The sequence below is a fragment of the Lacerta agilis genome, chromosome 3, assembly GCF_009819535.1.
Source record: "Lacerta agilis isolate rLacAgi1 chromosome 3, rLacAgi1.pri, whole genome shotgun sequence".
In the NCBI taxonomy this organism is placed as follows: Eukaryota; Metazoa; Chordata; class Lepidosauria; order Squamata; family Lacertidae; genus Lacerta; species Lacerta agilis.
Window position 1 is genome coordinate 103,344,681 of NC_046314.1, and position 19,004 is coordinate 103,363,684.

The 19,004-nt window shown below is 43.4% G+C and overlaps 1 protein-coding gene across 1 annotated transcript; it reads right to left on the bottom strand.

Moving 5' to 3' along the window:
• Nucleotides 1-708: 708 nt before the first annotated feature.
• On the bottom strand, nucleotides 709-14,894 carry GALM (galactose mutarotase). Its single transcript, XM_033145035.1, has 7 exons — nucleotides 14,633-14,894; nucleotides 9,307-9,461; nucleotides 5,858-6,064; nucleotides 4,414-4,495; nucleotides 3,476-3,617; nucleotides 2,144-2,318; nucleotides 709-1,427 (listed from the first exon to the last, which is right to left on the bottom strand). The coding sequence occupies exons 1-7, from the start codon at nucleotides 14,820-14,822 to the stop codon at nucleotides 1,350-1,352; spliced, it is 1,029 nt and encodes a 342-aa protein (XP_033000926.1). The 5' UTR covers nucleotides 14,823-14,894; the 3' UTR covers nucleotides 709-1,349.
• Between the last annotated feature and the right edge of the window lie 4,110 nt (nucleotides 14,895-19,004).

The following is a 19,004-nucleotide window of genomic DNA, read 5'->3' on the forward strand; positions in this document are numbered from 1 at the left end:
AAGCACTCCATTAGATGCAGAAGCTTAAGGCAAACTGGTTTCACTTTGAAATGTTTAAAAAGTTTGCACATGAAGACGGACTCTCATAAGAGCAGGGAGTCCCGTCCGCCCCACACACACTCCATGTGCATGCCAGGGATCTACAACACAGCATTTTATAGCAGGACCCCACCTGTATATAGTAAGGCTCCAATGTTTATGTAGCCAAAAGAGGTAACAGCCTTGCTGGCTGATGGGAAACCCATCAGTTACCTGGAAGCTTAATGGGAAGCACCCCACCAACATACTAACAGCAAACAAGGGTAAAGGGACCCCTGACCATTAGGTCCAGTCGCAGACAACTCTGGGGTTGCAGCACTCGCCTCACTTTATTGGCCAAGGGAGCAGGCGTACAGCTTCTGGATCATGTGGCCAGCATGACTAAGCCGCTTCTGGCGAACCAGAGCAGCGCACTAAAACGCAGTTTTACCTTTCCACCAGAGCGGTACCTATTTACTTGCACTTTGACGTGCTTTTGAGCTGCTAGGTTGGCAGGAGCAGGGACTGAGCAATGGGAGCTCACCCCGTCGCGGGGATTCGAACCACTGACCTGATCGGCAAGCCCTAGGCTCTGGTTTAACCCACAGCGCCACCCGCGTCCCTAACAGCAAACAGGTACTGAATTCAGCCTATTTAGCATCACATATGGCTCCTGAGAAACCAGCAATATAGGCATGTTTAGAGATACTTCTAGGTATGCAGAAGAAAATGGGAGCAGGATCTTCAGTACAGCTCACTGAGGACAATATGTTCAGTAGCCACTGCTGTTTGCCCTGTGGTGGAATAGAGAATCCAGAAAGGACACGTAGGCTGTACTGAACAGCAGCAGTTAACATTTTTTACCAGTGCCACTTGTCTGTTTGTTAATGATTCTTATGCATTCTCATTAATCCTTGCAACATTACTGAATTCCAAACCAATACAAGCTTTTAAACAACTCTTCACAGCTCTTGCATTTAGAGTCTATTTTAGACCCAATGCAAATGTAATACCTTTACCATTGCTAAGAAATCGGGTGGGGAAGAACTGTGCCAACATCCTTAGCAATAGTATCTTAGCAATTTACATTTTAACATGATTTATTTCTTACATTTCTACATGCCTTTGAACCAGTAAGCTCTCAAGGGGGCGGTGGGAGAGAACGAAGGTTGCCTGTATAAAATCTTAAATCAATGCTGGATGGTGTCAAGTAGACTTCTTGAGTACATGGATACATGAAGACACATTTGATCCTAAAACAGACAGTCTGGAATCTTTGAGAACTACCTTGTTAGAAATTTCTACAAAAAGTTTTTGCTGCAGGCCTTTGCTTAAGCTACAGAGAACTTGAAGCAAGTTGTGGTCTTGTATTCCTCTCCTGGGTGCAGCAGGCTATCTGGGAAATTAGGCTGTAAGAATAAAAAAAGTAAAACTCAACATTTGTGCACTTTTAGGAAAAAAATTACTTGCATCTAGGGTTTTGTTTATTGCATTTAGAACAAACCATTACAAAATTGGGAGTCAAATCCTTGCCAATCTACTGCAAATCATTCATATATGCTAGCAGAACCTGATCTACCTTTGGCATGCTACACAAGCAGCTGTAAGAACATAACCACAAACTTTCTACACACATACATAGTATTCTTGAATTGGTTCACATTTGATTAATCAACTTTTGGTGTTTTCAGCTGCAATCCTGCACATACTTAACTGAGTGTAAAGTTATATTAAGCTCAGTGGGTTTTACTGTGAGCAGTTATGCCTAGGAATGCACTGTTAAGTCTTGAGAATGCAGAGAAACTGCAAAGGATCTGTTTTAGAGTGGGGGAATCACCTAATTGAATTTTTTTATTGATTAAAAAAAACTTGCTGTGCACAGAAAATCAGCCTTGCTCTGCATAGCAAAATGTGATCTACCTGCAGTCAGAAACAAGATAATCATGGAATAGCTGTACCATGTGATTTCAATGCTTCTGCAGATCCATCCATTACTGATTTCTATGTTCTTTTGAGCATCCTCAAAATGAAATCTGCAATAACCCATTGAAGCTGAGCCCCAAGGCAGTTTTGTGTAGCTTCTATTCTGCGTGGCCCCGTGGTCATATAAAACTTAAGAATGTACCTGGTTCACTGCATTTGGCCAGTTCTGTGTTTCCAGGCAGAAGCCAGAATGCTTGGGATACACGCAGCCTCCTTTTCCCCTTAGGGTGCCATCTAAGGAATTCCCAGTGTAAAATTGAATGCCGGGCTGAGTTGTATAAACCTCTATCATTCTGCCACTAGGGGGATGATGGGCTCTGTAAAAAGAAAGTATCTGTTAATTACCGGTACATTTCTAGGAGTCTATACTCAGAGAAAAGAAAAGAAGGCCTTTGGTACTCTGCATTCAGTTATGTGTAGTGGTAGCCAGCAGCTCTTAATAACAGATGCATGGGAAACAGCACTCGGGTGCAAGGAAGGGGCTGTGCAAATTTTAAAAGAAGTCACTGGGTTACATCCTAAGATGCATTTGCCTTTTAGCTGCCTTTCTTTCCATAAATACATGATAACGCATCACACGAGAATTCCAAGAGGCAACAAAATACTTATCTAGCTAGAGAGAACAGACAGACTGTGGCTTTGGATCATATCCGTGCCATATCGAAAGACACATTTAGCCACTTCAGTGGGTCTAGGCAAGGTGAGCATCATGTTGCCAAAGCTCACTAGCTGTGCTGGCTCAAGTTACTGTTATCACAGTACACAAGGTGGATTAAGAGCATCTTGCAATACCAGCCTTCCACAAGTGAAATTCGCAAGAGATCTGTGAAAACCTGAGCATGGTTCAAAGCAAAATACTGTAGTTTATTGTTAACACCCCCCCCCAAAAAAAAATCTCAAGTGGGAAGGTATGGAAGTTCCTACATTCCTACAGAATGGAACTTGGAGGACATTATCATTTTAATTACGTAATTGATTTGTCTAATCACATCCTTGGATGTCTATACTTGCAATCCTTGTCCTTTATTAATTTATTTACTGTTTATTGCCAAAATAGGCTTCTAAGGAATTTGAAAGTATGGAAATCAATTACATAAGCAATCTATACTGCGTATTAAAATCAACCTCAAACAGGATCAGAGCATTTTCTGTAGCAGCCCCAATACTATGGAGGGTCATATCAAGTATCTGCTTGCTTTCGGCTAACGTGAAATTATCCCAGTTGACCTTTGAAAACTGAAACTGAGGACTGCTTCCCATGTTTTACAGTGATTTTGTTGCCTTTTGTGGGGTATGGTTTTAATTAAATGTTTCGATGTTTTTATTGTTTTATTTTAAATCTGTAAAGCCCTATGATATATTTTATGAACAGCAGTGTATAAATACTTTTAAATAAACTGGGAGAAGGAAGAGCATGAAACAAAATGTTTTGGTCAATATGCTGTCAAACAAAGGTGACAAACCAAACATGTACCTTGCACAGAAGCGTGTTTCTTTCTTCTGCGTCAGGCAAAAATTGTGGTCAAACCCTCCAAGCTGAAACTTCTGCAGGTGTTTTCCAAACTCCACTGGCTTTCTCAGATCAAAACCTGTATCCTGCACTGAAGCAATTTCTCCTAATGGAGAAAAAACAATGAAACAGGCAAGGGAACTCTACACATTTAGCAACCTTCCACAGCAGCTCTTAAAAATGTGGATAGAACCAAGATGGACATCTGGAAATGGCAAGTTCCACCAAAAAGTCGACCACAGCAACAAACCACATACAGAACAATTGGATTCCCAAACCACAGGTGGTCTGAAAAGACACAGCCACTTAACATTGCCACCATTCCCACTTATACCAATATTGGGGAGCCTGTAGCTCTCCAAATGCCAATCCTGGACCACTATGTCCTACCATTAGGCAGAGTGAGGAAGCTGCCTTAGGCAGTAGGTATGAGGGGTGGGGACTGGACAGCTGTGAGTGTCACATGCCATGTTCTGTGTTTCCCTAAGCAAACTGCCCTCCTTTCGACGTCAAATTAAGATTTAACCTCCATCTAAGACAGGCTTCCTCAACCTCGGCCCTCCAGATGTTTTGAGACTACAATTCCCATCAACCCTTACCACTGGGACTGCTAGCTATGGATCATGCGAGTTGTAGGCCAAAAACATCTGGAGGGCCGAGGTAGAGGAAGCCTGATCTAAGAACATAAGCAGTGTACTGCTGGGTTAGGCTAGCGGCCCATATAATTCAGCATCCTGTTTTCACAGTGACCACCCACCCTGTGTTTTTATGGCATTGTTCCAGTTTTGGAACTCAGGGCTAGCACCCTTCACTGAGGCCAGTTCTGCACAGTTGACCACGGCAGCTCCCTAGATAACATCTGTAGATTCAACAGCATTCATCTTAAAAACCAACCAACCAACCTGTGGGGATCTGGGTTTCATCCACTGGCAGGTAAGAATCTGCCTGTATAGTAAATTCATGGTCGTAGATATTGGGTGATCCCTGAAATATGAAGAGAGGGGGGCGGGGAACTCTGTTATATCAGAAAACAGAAAGATTGAATTTTACACCACCCTTGTTGTAAACACAGAGCTGTAGGTACCTCCGAATCACAATAATCACTTTACTGAATCAAGGTCAAAGAAGACCAAGATCAATTGTTCTGGCATTTGGTCTCCAATAGTAAAAACCCACTCACAAGAAGCATATAAATAGGGTGGGGAGGGAGCAATGGAGTATCCTGGGAAAAGGTATGGCTGCCTGGAATCCTCAACACGGGCACAATTCTGAGTGCCTCCAAACTCTCCATATTTTGTAGGATTCAAGTATGTAGTGGAAGTTTAGGTTTGTGCATTTAAAGTAGATTAAAATCTTCTGTTCCCCTAGTGCAACAAATCCCCTTTTATTTTTTAAAACAAAATTTGTGGTTTTGACAGTGACAAGGAAATGCATTGCAAAGTGTGGAATGAACACGTGACAAATGGGAAGATGTGTAAACAACACACAAACAAATCCGAATGAATGCTCAGTAAAGGCTGAGCAGTGTAAAATGTAAAGTATCATAGTTGCCATACACTGCTGAGATATTCCAAAAATGAGGGGTGCTAAAAAGTTGTAATATGACATGGGGATTCAAATATATTTTGGTTAAACTAATATAATTTAGTTTCGCTTGCAAAGTAAAATGTGTGTTAAATTGCATAGTGATCATTAAAAATGACTGCCATGTACTTGCAGTTATATTATTATTATTATTATTATTTATTACTTAACATTACCTGACAATTCAGAACCTAAAATTAAAATTCTCTGATTTTCCGAAAGCAGTTTATGTGCTTCTTCACCAAATGTAGATTTACTCAGCTGAATGTTGTACAAGCACAAACATAACAGCAGATTTTAATTCCTCACATACAAAAACGTATTTTTAAAACCCCTCACTGAAGAAATTTGCAAAAATTAAGTTTTGCTCCCTAAAATGACATGCCCTAAACTAAGACGTACAGGAACAGTCTAAAATAAAATAAATAATAAAATTATGGGGTCCCTTCTCCCAAATGTTCCTATCCATTGTTCAAGTTCAGGGGCCTGAAGCCTCGCACCCTGTTCCATTACTTAGAGAAGTACAACCAACTTGGCAAGAAGGGATTGTTATCAGGCAAGATGAGAACTAATAACCGTATGGAGTGGAGACCCTGTGGGGCTCCAGATGTCATTGGGCTGCAATTCCCATCAGCCCCCAGGCAGCATGACCAGTTAGCGGGGAGTTGTAGTCCAACATCATCTGAAGGAACACAGGTCCCCCCCCCCAATCCTATTCTACAGGATGTTACAGAATGGAAGAGTCAAATAGAGCTGCCTTACCTGGCCTGCAAGATTGAAGTACGCATGGTTGGTCAGATTGACTGGTGTGGTCTTACTGCTTTGAGCTCTGTAACTGATTGTTAGCTCCCCATCTTTGAGAGTATACGTCACCCAGACTTTCAGCTCACCAGGATATCCCTCTTCACCATCTGGACTTACTCTGAAAAACCGTACGCCATCTGGCAGCACTTCAGGTTCCCAGATAACCTGCAATACAATTTCATTAATGGTTGTTGTTTTTTTAATCACATTGGCTAGAGTCCAGCTACTAGACTGATGTATCTAGATGAGCCCGTGTGCCAAAAGATTACATATGACAACCATGGATCACTTCCAGGATTCAAAATATTTAAATCAGTGTTTCCCAAGCTTGGGCCTCCAGCTGTTTTCGGACTACAATTCCCATCATCCCTGACCACTGATCTTGCTAACTAGGGATGATGGGAGTTGAAGTCCAAAAACAGCTGGAGACCCATGCTTGGGAAACACTGATTTAAAAGAACTTTGACCTGCAATGATGAGGACTAGAGACATACTGTCCTCTATGAAATCACCAGAGAGATGCTTCACAGAGCAGTTTGGCAAACCATTCTTCAAAGTGCTTCCCACCCTCCCACTGTTAAAACAGCTCACCTGGGCCACTGGTCACCCATGCTGTCTGCTTGCTTGCCTGCTGTTCCGTTGTCATGCTGCCATTGGGACTGCAGCATGATGATAGCCTTACATTTTTATGTATATAGGAAGATATACACACATGTAATGCACGCTATATAGTAAGTTTTGGTGAGAGAAGGTGATTCACACATAAAACAGCCTTCCTCAAACTTGTGCCTTCCAAGTTTTGGACTACAACTCTCAACACAACCAGCCATCATATGATGAGGATTATAGCCCAAACCAGCTGGCACACACCAGGATGTAGAAGGCTGCTGTAAAATTTCTTAAGCCTCAGCACCTGGGAAAGGATTCTTCCAAACAAAAGCATGTGTTTCCTGCGCTGGTTAACTGGAGGCATGAATGGGCAGTCTATGACAAAAATCCAGCTGTTCCACCACGGTGCCAACACTGAGCAGGCCACAAAAATAAGGTAACACTACAGCACAGTTGGCATAACGGATCTTCACAGCTCAAACCCATTTAATTCAGTAAGGTTGTAATTCTGGCCGGTTGGTGTCCATCAGAGATGGGAACACAGGTGGGCGAAAATGATTGGGAAAATGTGTTACTGTACTGAATCAGCCAAAGATCTATTCTTAAGTTTGTTCTTAAAAGGAAGGATAGCAGCTCAGTGGTAGAACATCTGCCCTGTACATAGAAGGCTGCAGGTTCGATCCCTAGCATTTCCTGTTAGGGCTAAGAAAGGAGTCTTGTCTGAAACCCTGGAGAGCCACTCCCAGTCAGTGTCAACAGTATTGAGTTAGGAGGGCAAGTTATCTGTCTCAGTGTAAGGCAGCTTCCTAAGTGATATGTTTTCATTAGGCAATCTGTTTTCATTTAGGGTTGTCATATTTCAAAAAACCAGGACAACCTGAAAGTTGAGCTTTTTTTAAAAAGGAAACCACCATAATGGTTGAGCAATTTTTAAGAAAACCAGAAAGTTGTTGGACTTTCTTTTCTTTTACAAAAACACGAGTTTTTGATTGATGATCCAAGACAAAGCACCACCATTTGGAAATTCCCCCCAGACATCAATTCCCCCTTTGAAATCCCAGTTATGTCGGATATATGCCAGCCCAAATTAATTATTTTTGTTGCTTGCATCAGACTGTCTTGAGAGACAATGGAGTGTGCCTCGGGGGGGGGGGGGGACCGTTCCGTTAGTAGCACACAAAAATACCCCCCTCAGCTGCACTGATGTGGCCCCAAGGAAAGCAGAGCAATAGGTTTGGCACCAGCTTGACTTCAGGAGTTGCCCGAAAGAGGCGTACAAGGTTCCATCCAACTGTCTTAGGAACTACACTCTGGATTTGTGTAGGGTTTGCTCCTTAGCCTGTTCTCCCAGAGATCAGAGTTTTCCTTCTCCTAGATGGGCTACCTTCCCAGGTGGATGAGCACCATCTGCCCCTCACTTCCCTCTACAGCTTGTGCAGAAACAGTCTTCTTGACCATTGGACCCACTCTTGGTCTCATCCGCTCAGACCGCCACAGCCTGTCTTTGCATGCAGGGGAAGTCCTTAACTCTTCAAGGACTTGAGACCACCAGAGGTACTACCCCCTCCCCTAACACCCCATACACCCAAAATTTATGATACTCATTACTGTTTTAAAAGATTAGAAAGCTTTGACTGGAACTGGAATAAATAAAGCAAGCAAAGTTAATCAAGCAACCAAACCAAGTGTGAAGGAGGAAGCAAAACCTGCAGATGCAAACAAATTGGGTGGATCCTTATGTCAGCCAGCGGTAGTTCTATAAAAAGCTAAAACCACCACTGAGTTTAGAAGCGTATCTATATCTATAGCTTTGCTATCTGATGGGACTCCTCATCAGAATCGCCTCAAATTACACAGGAAATAGTTACAGCCGACAAGACATCCAGCCTCAAATTGGTCAAACAGAAAAACCTCACATGTTGATTTCATTACTTCTCTGTAAGTATTTTCCTGTTTGGATATAATTACTATTCTGTATACTAATCCTGCTATTTGCACTAGAAGATGGATGAGGAATCTGTGGCCCTGGAGATATTGTTAGATTACTAACTGCTCCCATCATGCTAGTGGTCCCTTCCAACTCTGATTCTCTGCCTGACCATTGGTCATGCTGGCCTGGGGCTGATGGAGTTCAACAACATCTGGAGGGTCACAGGTTCCCCATCGCAGCACTAAAGTGTGCTATAACTTGTCCAGTTTTTGCCTTTCTTTGGGAGCGACTCTTTCCCTCTTCCATTCCGGTTACGATCACAGCGGTCTTTTAACATCAGTAAAGGAGGATCCTTTCTCAGAGTCTTCCCTTTTCAGGGAGACACTGAGAAAGGTCCAAGCCTGGCTTCAAGGAAGGAAGAAAAGAATTGGGAGTTCACAGAAGTGTCTGCATGCGGAAGTGAACTTCCCAGAAGTCTCTGGTTGGCCACTGAGAGAAGAGAATGCCGGTCTAGATGGCCCTTTGTTTTTATCCAGCAACATAGTGTTCTCGGCTTACTTGAATATGTCAGCATGCCCTGATAGTAAATACAGTGGGACCTTGGTTCTCGAACAAAATCCGTTCCGGAAGCCTGTTTGGCTTCTGAAATGTTCAAAAACCGAGGTGCGGCTTCCGATTGGTGCAAGAGTTTCTTGCACTCAGCAGAAGCTGTGTCGCACATTCGGGTTCCAAAAAATGTTCAAAAACAGAAGTATTTCCTTCCAGGTTTTCTGTGTTCGGGAGCCAAAACGTACGACAAGGGAGGCTTTTGGGAACCGAGGTTCCACTGTACTGACATTGTTATTCACTTGAGCGCAAGCACATTTACCTTATCAAAACCTTTCTTTCCTCCATGCAGACTGTTGGGTCCGTTGTTGATGGCCAATTGATACTCCACTCCTTCCACTGTAAATTTCCCTCTGGCAATTCTGTTAGCAACCCGTCCAACGACAGCTCCAAAGTAGGGGTGCTTGTTGGTGTACCCTGGCCAATAAAAGAAAGTGCGGAGCAGCCTTAGATTTATAAGGTCAATTACATTTCAATGCTCAACATTGGAAGCTAGCTAGAGCTTTCATTATATTCTATTTTTAAAGGAGGGGCAGTTAACTGTACCCCTGACCAAAGCTTCTTCCAATAAACCCCCCATCCAGTAATCCCTTAGGAAAGGGGGGCCTCGGATAGGCTCCCAAACTCTTCCACATGAAGGTGTATCATATCCATTCACTCCATTGGAAGAAACACATCCATATCTGACACAGCTCCTCCCATCTTAATTAAAATTAGTAAGAACTGGAAGTCTGTGAGAGCCAGTGTAGTGTAGTGGTTAAGAGCGGTAGACTCGTAATCTGGTGAACCGGGTTCGCGTCTCTGCTCCTCTGCATGCAGCTGCTGGGTGACCTTGGGCTAGTCACACTTCTTTGAGGTCTCTCAGCCCCACTCACCTCACAGAGTGTTTGTTGTGGGGGAGGAAGGGAAAGGAATATGTTAGCCGCTTTGAGACTCCTTCGGGTAGTGATAAAGCGGGATATCAAATCCAAACTCTTCTTCTTCTTCTTCTTCTTCTTCTTCTTCTTCTTCTTCTTCTTCTTCTTCTTCTTCTTCTTCTCCTTTTTTGTGTGGTCATGCCGCTGGCTAAGTTCCACACTGCTGCAGGTGGCATGCCTCTTGAACTCAGTTGCTAGGAAGAAGTGGGGAGAGTTTGGTTGCACTCAGGGTGCATACAATTGCTCCCCAAGTCTTGTGCCTTTTAACAGCCTGAATTTGGGGTTCTGCAGCTGCTGGGTGACCTTGGGCTAGTCACACTTCTTTGAAGTCTCTCAGCCCCACTCACCTCACAGAGTGTTTGTTGTGGGGGAGGAAGGGAAAGGAGAATGTTAGCCGCTTTGAGACTCCTTCGGGTAATGATAAAGCGGGATATCAAATCCGAACTCTTCTTCTTCTTCTAGGTCTCCTGCAGGAAGATCAGGGTGTCCCCTTTTGAGGGCACTTTCTACCCTGGCTTGCTTGAAAACAGATGACAGCAATACATTATTTCATGGGGGCAGGGGAGAGAGAAAGGAATCTGTAGTGATCTATGCAGCATTGTGTGGGGATAAAAAACTGACCGAAAGCTCTGCTCTACAGATCGCGGAACAACTGAACAGAAACAAAACCAAGCATAAAGACTAATTAACCTTAAAGCAGTGTCATCCACCCATTGGTAGGGTTAGGAGGAACAAAGGAGCACTGCTTCATTTCAGTTGGGGGGGGGGACTGTAGAAGCTAATACACACAGTCTCCAAGCCCACAGGATCTAGAAGCAGCTATAAAAGAATGGATTGCTGGAGGAAAGGTAATCAGTGTTTATTTCAGCACCCAGCTTCCCACGGACTTAATGTCTAAAGCAGTGTTTTTCAACCAGTGTGCCGTGGCACCCATGGGTGTGTTGAATGGTGGTCAGGGGTGCCGTGGGCAACCCTGGCCTCTGTCCCTCTTTCCTTCCCATATTTGATGCCCTCTCACGTCTCTGTTACTTGCCCAGCTGTTTATTGCAGCAGCCCTGGCTATAAGCTCCGCAGGTGAATGGTGCCTCTGGGAGGCATTTCTCTTTGGGGTGGGGGGCAGCTCAGTGACCAGGGACAGCAGCAGCAGCTGCCTGGAGGACTCCCAATGAGAGGGGAGAGGAGAGGAGGCTGAGGAAACACTCCACAAGGAGGGTGTATGAGAAAGAGTGAGAGGCTGCCAACTCTGCAGGCAAGGGGTGACATAACTGGGCTCCTGAGCCCCACAGGGGTGCTGCAGAAAGAATGTAGTCTGTTAAGGGAGCCGTGGACTCAAAAAGGTTGAAAACCTCTGATCTAATGCATTGAGCAGCAGCTAGTCAAGGTTTATGTAACAGTGGAGACACTTGACCCTTAGATTATCTGATCTCTGAAGAAGAACATGAAAAATGCTGATTGGTAACTGAGTGGGACAGGAGGAATGGTGGCAGTTCTGAGAACCAGGGATGACAGATAGATATTCATACTCTTCTCTACAGTTATTTTTCTACTTCTCTGGATGGAATACTACTTGCAGATCAGTTTTATTATCTCATGCCTGGGAACCTGTTCATTATTCAGTCAGTTATCCTGATCCCTGAATAAATTTCAAGCTCTGATTTATGTACATGCTTAAAGGGACAATCGGAAGTCGAAGGCAGATGGATTGTAAACTTTGGCCCTTCCTCCAAGGACGCCTGCGAGTTGTTTTATCCTCACACAGCAATTCTGGAAAGGAAGGTTAGGATAAGGCCACATTCACAACAACACATTTACAACAATGTGACAGCACTTCAAACATTAATGGTTCCCCCAAAGAACTGTGGGAGCTTTAGTTTGTTGAGGATGCTGAGAGTGGTTAGGAGACCCCCTATTCCTCTCCCAGAGCTACGATTCCCAAAGCTTCATGCGAAGATGGATTGATTCTTAAACCACTCTGGGAACTGTAGCTCTGGGAGGAAAACAGGGGTCTCCTAACAGTTCTCAGCACCCTCAATGTCAAAATGGAGGTTGGCTGCTGAATCTCTGATGGGCGCATGTTCCACAGCATGGGATCAGCAACATTAAATGCCTGACTTCCAGTATATCTGTCAACCTAATTGTTTTTTTTCCCCCAACATAATTTTTATTAAGTTTTCTCAAAATTATAATTTATACAAGAATGTACAGCATTTATGAGTTCTGCATGTATACAAAGGTTTGTATCAATGAGAGAAAAAAATACTCTTATGCTTATATCATATACATAGCTTATACAATTTGTAAAAAAAAAAAAAACCACTTCCCCCTTCTGCTTCCGCCCGTTCTTCTTCTGTTTTCTTTTGTCACCTAATTCCACGGATATATACTTCTTTATTACATTTGTCATCTGTAACATGTTATCAACTTAGTCCCATATTGTAGAACCTCTCCTTCCAAATTTATTTCTACCTACATTATCTTACGTTGTTAAATAATTTACTTGTATATATAACAATGCTCATATTCCATTTGTATCTTTTCCCTCTTAATATTATTTTATATCTTCATAAATTTTCCAATAAAGAATTTTTTGATTAACTATGAATAAGAATTAATATGAATAATAATAATAAGAAGAAGAATATGAATTAACTTCTGAATAAGTTGTATGGAATATAGAAAATGAAAGGAAAATGCAGATCTCATAGTTAGTCAACCTAATTGTTGGTTCATGCAGCAGAGTCTTCTCCATTCATTCTGTGCAAATACAGAGAAGGAGTGGGATCATGCCCACTGGCTCTGCCCCATGTACATCATGGGTAGGCAAACTAAGGCCTGAGGACCGGATCCGGCCCAATCGCCTTCTCAATCCAGCCCCCAGACGGTCCGGGAATCAGCATGTTTTTACATGAGTAGAATGTGTCCTTTTATTTAAAATGCATCTTTATGTTATTTGTGGGGCATAGGAATTTGTTTACCCCCCCAATATAGTCCAGCCCCCCACAAGGTCTGAGAGGAAGAAGAAAAGTTTGGATTTGATATCCCGCTTTTCACTACCCGAAGGAGTCTCAAAGCGGCTAACATTCTCCTTTCCCTTCCTCCCCCACAACAAACACTCTGTGAGGTGAGTGGGGCTGAGAGACTTCAAAGAAGTGTGACTAGCCCAAGGTCACCCAGCAGCTGCATGTCGAGGAGCAGAGACACGAACCCGGTTCCCCAGATTACGAGTCTACCACTCTTAACCACTACACCACACTGAAGGACAGTGGACCGGCCCCCTGCTGAAAAAGTTTGCTGACCCCTGCTGTACACCCTGTCCCCACCCTCAATGCCTGTTTGTTCAGCAGAACATATGCAAAGGGTTGTATAGAATTCTACACACACAGGCACCTCTTTGCATATATTTTGCCAAGCAAATGTGCAGTACAGTCATACCTCCAGATACGAACGCTGCATGTTGTGTTTGTCACGGGTTACGAACGCACCGAATCCGGAAGTACGGGAACGGGTTACTTCAAGGTTCGGCGGTTCGCGCATGCGCAGAAGCGCCAAATCGCGTCGCGCACATGCGCAGACGCGGTAATTCAGGTTGCGTGCTGCAACAGGGCTCCGGAACGGATCCTGTTCGCAACCAGAGGTATGACTGTAGTTGGGTGCCAACAGCAGGAATTATTTCAAGGGTCAGGTAGTAAACCTCTGACTGCTCTGTACCACTTCAGTTGTAGTGGGTGACTTATCCAAAAAGCTCCCTCCACAAGGAAAGCTAGCATGTCAGGAAGAACACAAGACTGAATCCCTTCTGAGTCCCTTCTACTTTTCTAGATGCGGCGACTTATTTATTCCTTTAGGGTTGAAGCAGCATTTAATCCTGTGGGCTGCAATCTGATACACTCCAGACTTCAACCTTTGTCTGTTAAAAGTAGGCTTAAATCTGTAAATATAATTATACACATTTGTTTTTTAAAAAGTGAAATATGCCTGTAATCTAGGCACTTTGCCTGGGATGGAAGATACTGCATTTCTGTTTAGCTGTAAATGTGCAAACACCCAGGTGTTTCTTTTTCGGGGGGGGGGGAGACTCTGTAATGGGGAAACAGTGGTTCCCAACCCTTTCCACTGCTGCTTGCTCCCCACACTCTCACAAAACTGCAGGTCAAAAAAGGGGGAGCATCAGGAAATTATTTTTGTGTACACCACTCATAATACTGTGATCAAATGAACATACTTCCTTGGAAGCTCCACTGAACTGTTAACATTTGTTTGTTTCATGGTTTCTGCTTTTTTTTGCAGGTAACCCATCCTACGTTTAAAACACGAGGCTTTCTGCAAACAACCCCAGAAACTGTAGTTTACCTCCCACAGAGTTAAAATGCCCAGCACTTTTAACAAACTACAGTTCTCAAGATAATTGGGGGGGGGGGTGTTATTGCGAGTTAAAAGCTTTCCTTGTTGTTCTTTTATGCTCCATTGCAAAACTATGGTACTAAATACAGCAGTAGTGATGAAGCTTGAACATTTTTCAGCTTGGATGTACAGGGCTAGTTATATTACAGCACCACCAAACCTGCTGGGTGGGTTTCAATAAAACAAATCAGAGGTTTACACTGGAAAACATATTGTGCCTCGAGGTTTCTTCTGTGGAATAAACTTTCAAAAAAGTTAATTCAAGCCCACCTTCCAAATGATCGAAGCCTAGAACAATATCTGAGAATTTTCCATCTTTGTCTTTAGTCTCCAACGCGGTGATTATACAGCCCAAGGATATAATTTCCACTTTTACCGTGCTGGATTTGAGCAGGAATTTTTCCACAGTCCCTCCGCCAAGGCGCCATTCCCCAAATTTCTCTCTCTTCACTTCTGTCATTGCTCCCCACTCGCCCCCTCCCACGAAGCTTGTTTGCAAAGGAAGAGACAGCAACGCCGACGGTTAAGAAAGAGTCAGAGGGACACTATGGGGGGAAAGGACTTTGCCCCAAGGGATTCTGCCAACAATCAGAATCACGTGACACGTGCCCATCAGCTGACGCGGAAGAGGACACAGAGAGAGAACCTGCCTCGTTATGTTGCTGGGGGAATTTTTTATGCAGAGAAAGATTTCTGAGCAAAATGGGGCATTTCCCCGCGCAAGTATGCACAGGCGCAACCCTGACCCTCAGAGAATCACAGAACTGTAGAGTTGGAAGGCACCGCAGGGTCATCTAGTCCAACCCGCTGAAAAGCAGGAATCTTTTTTGCCCAACGTGGGTCTCAAACCGACGACCCTGAGCAAACCCACCTTGAATCCTGCGCTACTTATTTCCGAGTAAGCATGCCTTAGGCTAGTAGTGCAGGCCGAACCCTTCTATACAGTTACTCAGAAGTAAGCATTTCTAATTTTAAGCCGATCCTATCCTGTTGACTAGGACTGCGCTCAAATGGGACTAGCTCCTCCTGTGCAAAGGATTGCAGCCTTTCTTTGGCGACAGTTAATTTACGAATCTTACAGGATGTAAACAAGCACTGAGCTACACTACAGCAAGAGGAAATGATTGCAGGCGGTAATCATTGCGACATTGCTCAGTAATTGCATGCCGGAACCGCTGCTGGACACAATCCACCTGCATCCTGCAGTTTCTTGAGAAATGCTGTGGCTTGGAGGCTCTTTCCTGCAAACCCAGCTCCCAGCCGTTTAAAAAGGTTAAGCCAACATGTATACTTTTTTTTTTTTTACATCAGCAGATGGCAGCACGCGTGCAGAGGATGGTTTCATTGAATAGAAATTAGAGGGGCGATTGCAGGCCCAAGAAAGCAAATCAGGTATTCAGGTAATTGAGTGTGGACAGCAGTGTAACATGACACTTGAAAGGTGTGGAGGGGGAAGGCTGCGTTTTAAGCCACTAATGTAGCCCTTAGGCTATTGGCACCACAGTAAAAAAAGAAAACTAAAGTGAGCACTTGCTTTGTCATGACCACTTAATTAGATTTAATAAGTTTAATCAGGGCAACCAGGGGACAAAACATAAAGGATTCGTTTCAGACAATATGGAGTTTTTAATGATTATTCTTTCTAAGAGGATAATGCTTGCCCTCCACACCAGATTCAGATTATGAACCTTTTGAGCGATTTTCTCTCTTCCTCTCAAAACCCTGCCAATAAAAACCCTTTAAGGAAATATCTGTGAAGAAAATCTAAAGGAGAAAGTGTGGAATTATCCACATGTACAGTTATTCAGCTGTCCTAAGCCTATTACATTAAAAAAAACACCCTTTGTTTCAGTTTTGCTTTCGTTTTTAAATTGTGTTTTCAAACATGTTTGCTAAATAAATAAAAAGTTTAAATCAAAGTTAGTTACTTTTATATTCATTCTTGTTGGAAATTTCCATTCGTATTAATGAACATTTGGCATGCACTCCGTTCATTTTGAGGCACTTGGCACGGCAGTTCCAGTACTTTGGTTTATATTCATTCACATGATCAGGCAGGAAAAAGGAAACCTTTCAGAAAACATTCTTTTCTAATCAGGGATGAAAAAGTGCACTGAACTGTAGCTGCATTTGGCAGTACCCATAAATTAATTATTGCTGCATTTGTTCCAGGAAACAGTTTAAAGATCAGGTCAAAATGAGATTCCCTGCCCCTTCTAGAAAATGACAACACTGAGGGCTTGTCCACACTTCTGCTTGTCCCAGGTCTGAGCAGCTTTCTGCTTGTCCAGCACTGGATTTATGGCGATGCAGGTGGTTTCCCCTTGGAGGGTGCCAAGCTTAGGGGGCACAAAATTATGACATAGTGCCGTATTACCAAAATCTGCCCTTGGCTATTCCCATGTTTTCTAGACACTGGTCTGAGTGGTTTTGCCTTTGCTCACCCCTTTCCCCTGGAAAATCCACTCTTTAGTGCTAAATTGGAACACACAGCAATCCACAGAAAACCCAGCTGCCATTTCTTCCAATTGAACGCTAAACTGTGGGGTTTTCTGGGAGAAAGTGGCAGGTCAAACAGATGAGCCCCTAAGTGCATCTGACAAGTTGATTTTGAAGAAGGGGTGCTCAGTTAATTCAGGGGGTGTACACCCCTTTCGAGGAACATGGGGTGTTCCTTGGGCCTGTACCCCAGCCTTGCTCTGTTTTTTCTTCCGATCATCCTCTTTGTTCCTCCACTATATCTCTCCCTGCCTACCTGCCTGCTTTCTAATCTGACACCTTTCTGTACCTGCTTGCCAGCCTTGATGCCAACTTTCCCCTTGCTCCAGCCCCAATTAAACCCAGCTTGTAATAGAATCTGCCTCCAGCTCACCCTACTGTGTTACTGTACTCATCATGGCTGTGAGTTCTGGAAGACCACTTTGGAAATAAACTAAGTTTTACTGCCTATGCAACTTTTTCTGAATGCTGTATGAGAAAGCATATTAATCTGACCTTTGGAGAGTTTGGAAGTAAACTTAACAAATGTGTGGTCTTTTTCTGTGCTGGAGGAAATGAAACTTTGGAAGGAACTTGTAAAGGCATATTTAAAAGTTCTAGCAGCCTATATTTCCATAGATATATCCCTGCACCAACAGCAGCAACATATGAAAGTAACTTGAAGAACAACCTCACTGCAATTTAAGTGGCTAACGTGCATGTAGCCTGAGACTAAACTCTGGCAGAATTTTTGGTGACAGAAAAGGAACATGTTTTTTTGTTTTTCTTTACAATAGAAGAAGAGTTTGGAAGTGTTTTGTTGACTGGGTTGTTAACAACTCTTAAACAGCCAAACAATTCAGGCCAATCAGCACATATTCTGAACACCTTGCCCGTCAAAGAGTCAACCTTATATGTAGCTGATTCACACATCCATGTTGGAGATGTAAATTGCACTATGATGTGACTTTTCAACACAGGTTCTGTGACAGGAATCTACTGTTTTTTAAGGCATGGTAAGTAGAAATATTAGCAGATTATTTTGCAAGACTTTTGTAGCCTTGGAATGTGCCTGCCTCAATGTTTAGCTACCATTGTTAAGGAAGTTCTGGCTAACTGGTGGTCAGGTAGGGATTTCACTTCCATTTTTTCTGTTTGAATATTTTTCACGTTTAAATAATTTGTTTATCACAAAGAGGGATTTCACTTCCATTTTTTCTGTTTCAATATTTTTCACATTTAAATAATTTGTTTATCACAAAGAGGCCCAACTTTGAAACAAGCAAAATGATTTTCAAGCGAAGTTCCTCAATGCTATCTGGGTCATCCTCTTAATGTGATTGTATTTTCTCCTACTCAATACTTCACATTTATCCACCATGTAATTAAAAGTTCAATTCATACATTTTTTTCAGTAACTTTCACATATTTTTGTTGGGTTTTGACCAGCAGACCTTTATAGAGGTCATTTGCCTTGCTTCACCCTGTCTCAAATGAGGCGTGCCCCCCTCTTACTAGTATTCTAGTAAAAGGAGACTTAGGGAAGTTAAATGGGGAAAAGATTTCTATTTTACAACAAAGTTGGTAAAATATAGGATGTGTCAGGAGATGGAATTCTTTCAAGAAACAGTCAACTTAAATATATATTAATTTATACTAGCTGGCCCAGCCACGCCTTGCTGTGGCTCCCCCCCCCCCGTTCTCGCCTGGTTTCCCACAGCTTATCCCCACGATCTTCCATCTGCCCCATTTCAGTCTCCCCCCCCCGTTTTCTCCTGGTTTCCCACACGTTATCCCGATGAACTTCTGCCTGTCTCCTCTCAGTCCCCCTCCCCCCCGTTTTTGTCTTCCTCCCACGCACGCGGCGTGATTTGTTCCCCTCCCCCACACTCTCTGTGGTCACTCTGAAACTGTGTTGATCTCCTACCTCCCTTCTCTCCGGTCCCCCCCCCCCAGTTTCGCCTGGCTCTCCACAGCTTGTTCTGTTGAACTCCTGTGCTGTGATTTGTTCCGTCACCTCCGCACTCTCATGTCTGTTGCTCACTGTTTTAAAATGGGAATTGGCCGAGCCTGAGGCAAGGAGTTGTTATGGCGGTGGTAGCTAAAGGTTGATTCGGCCTTTCCCCCGCCAACAGCTGAGGCGACCTCAAGTTCTGCTCCCCCT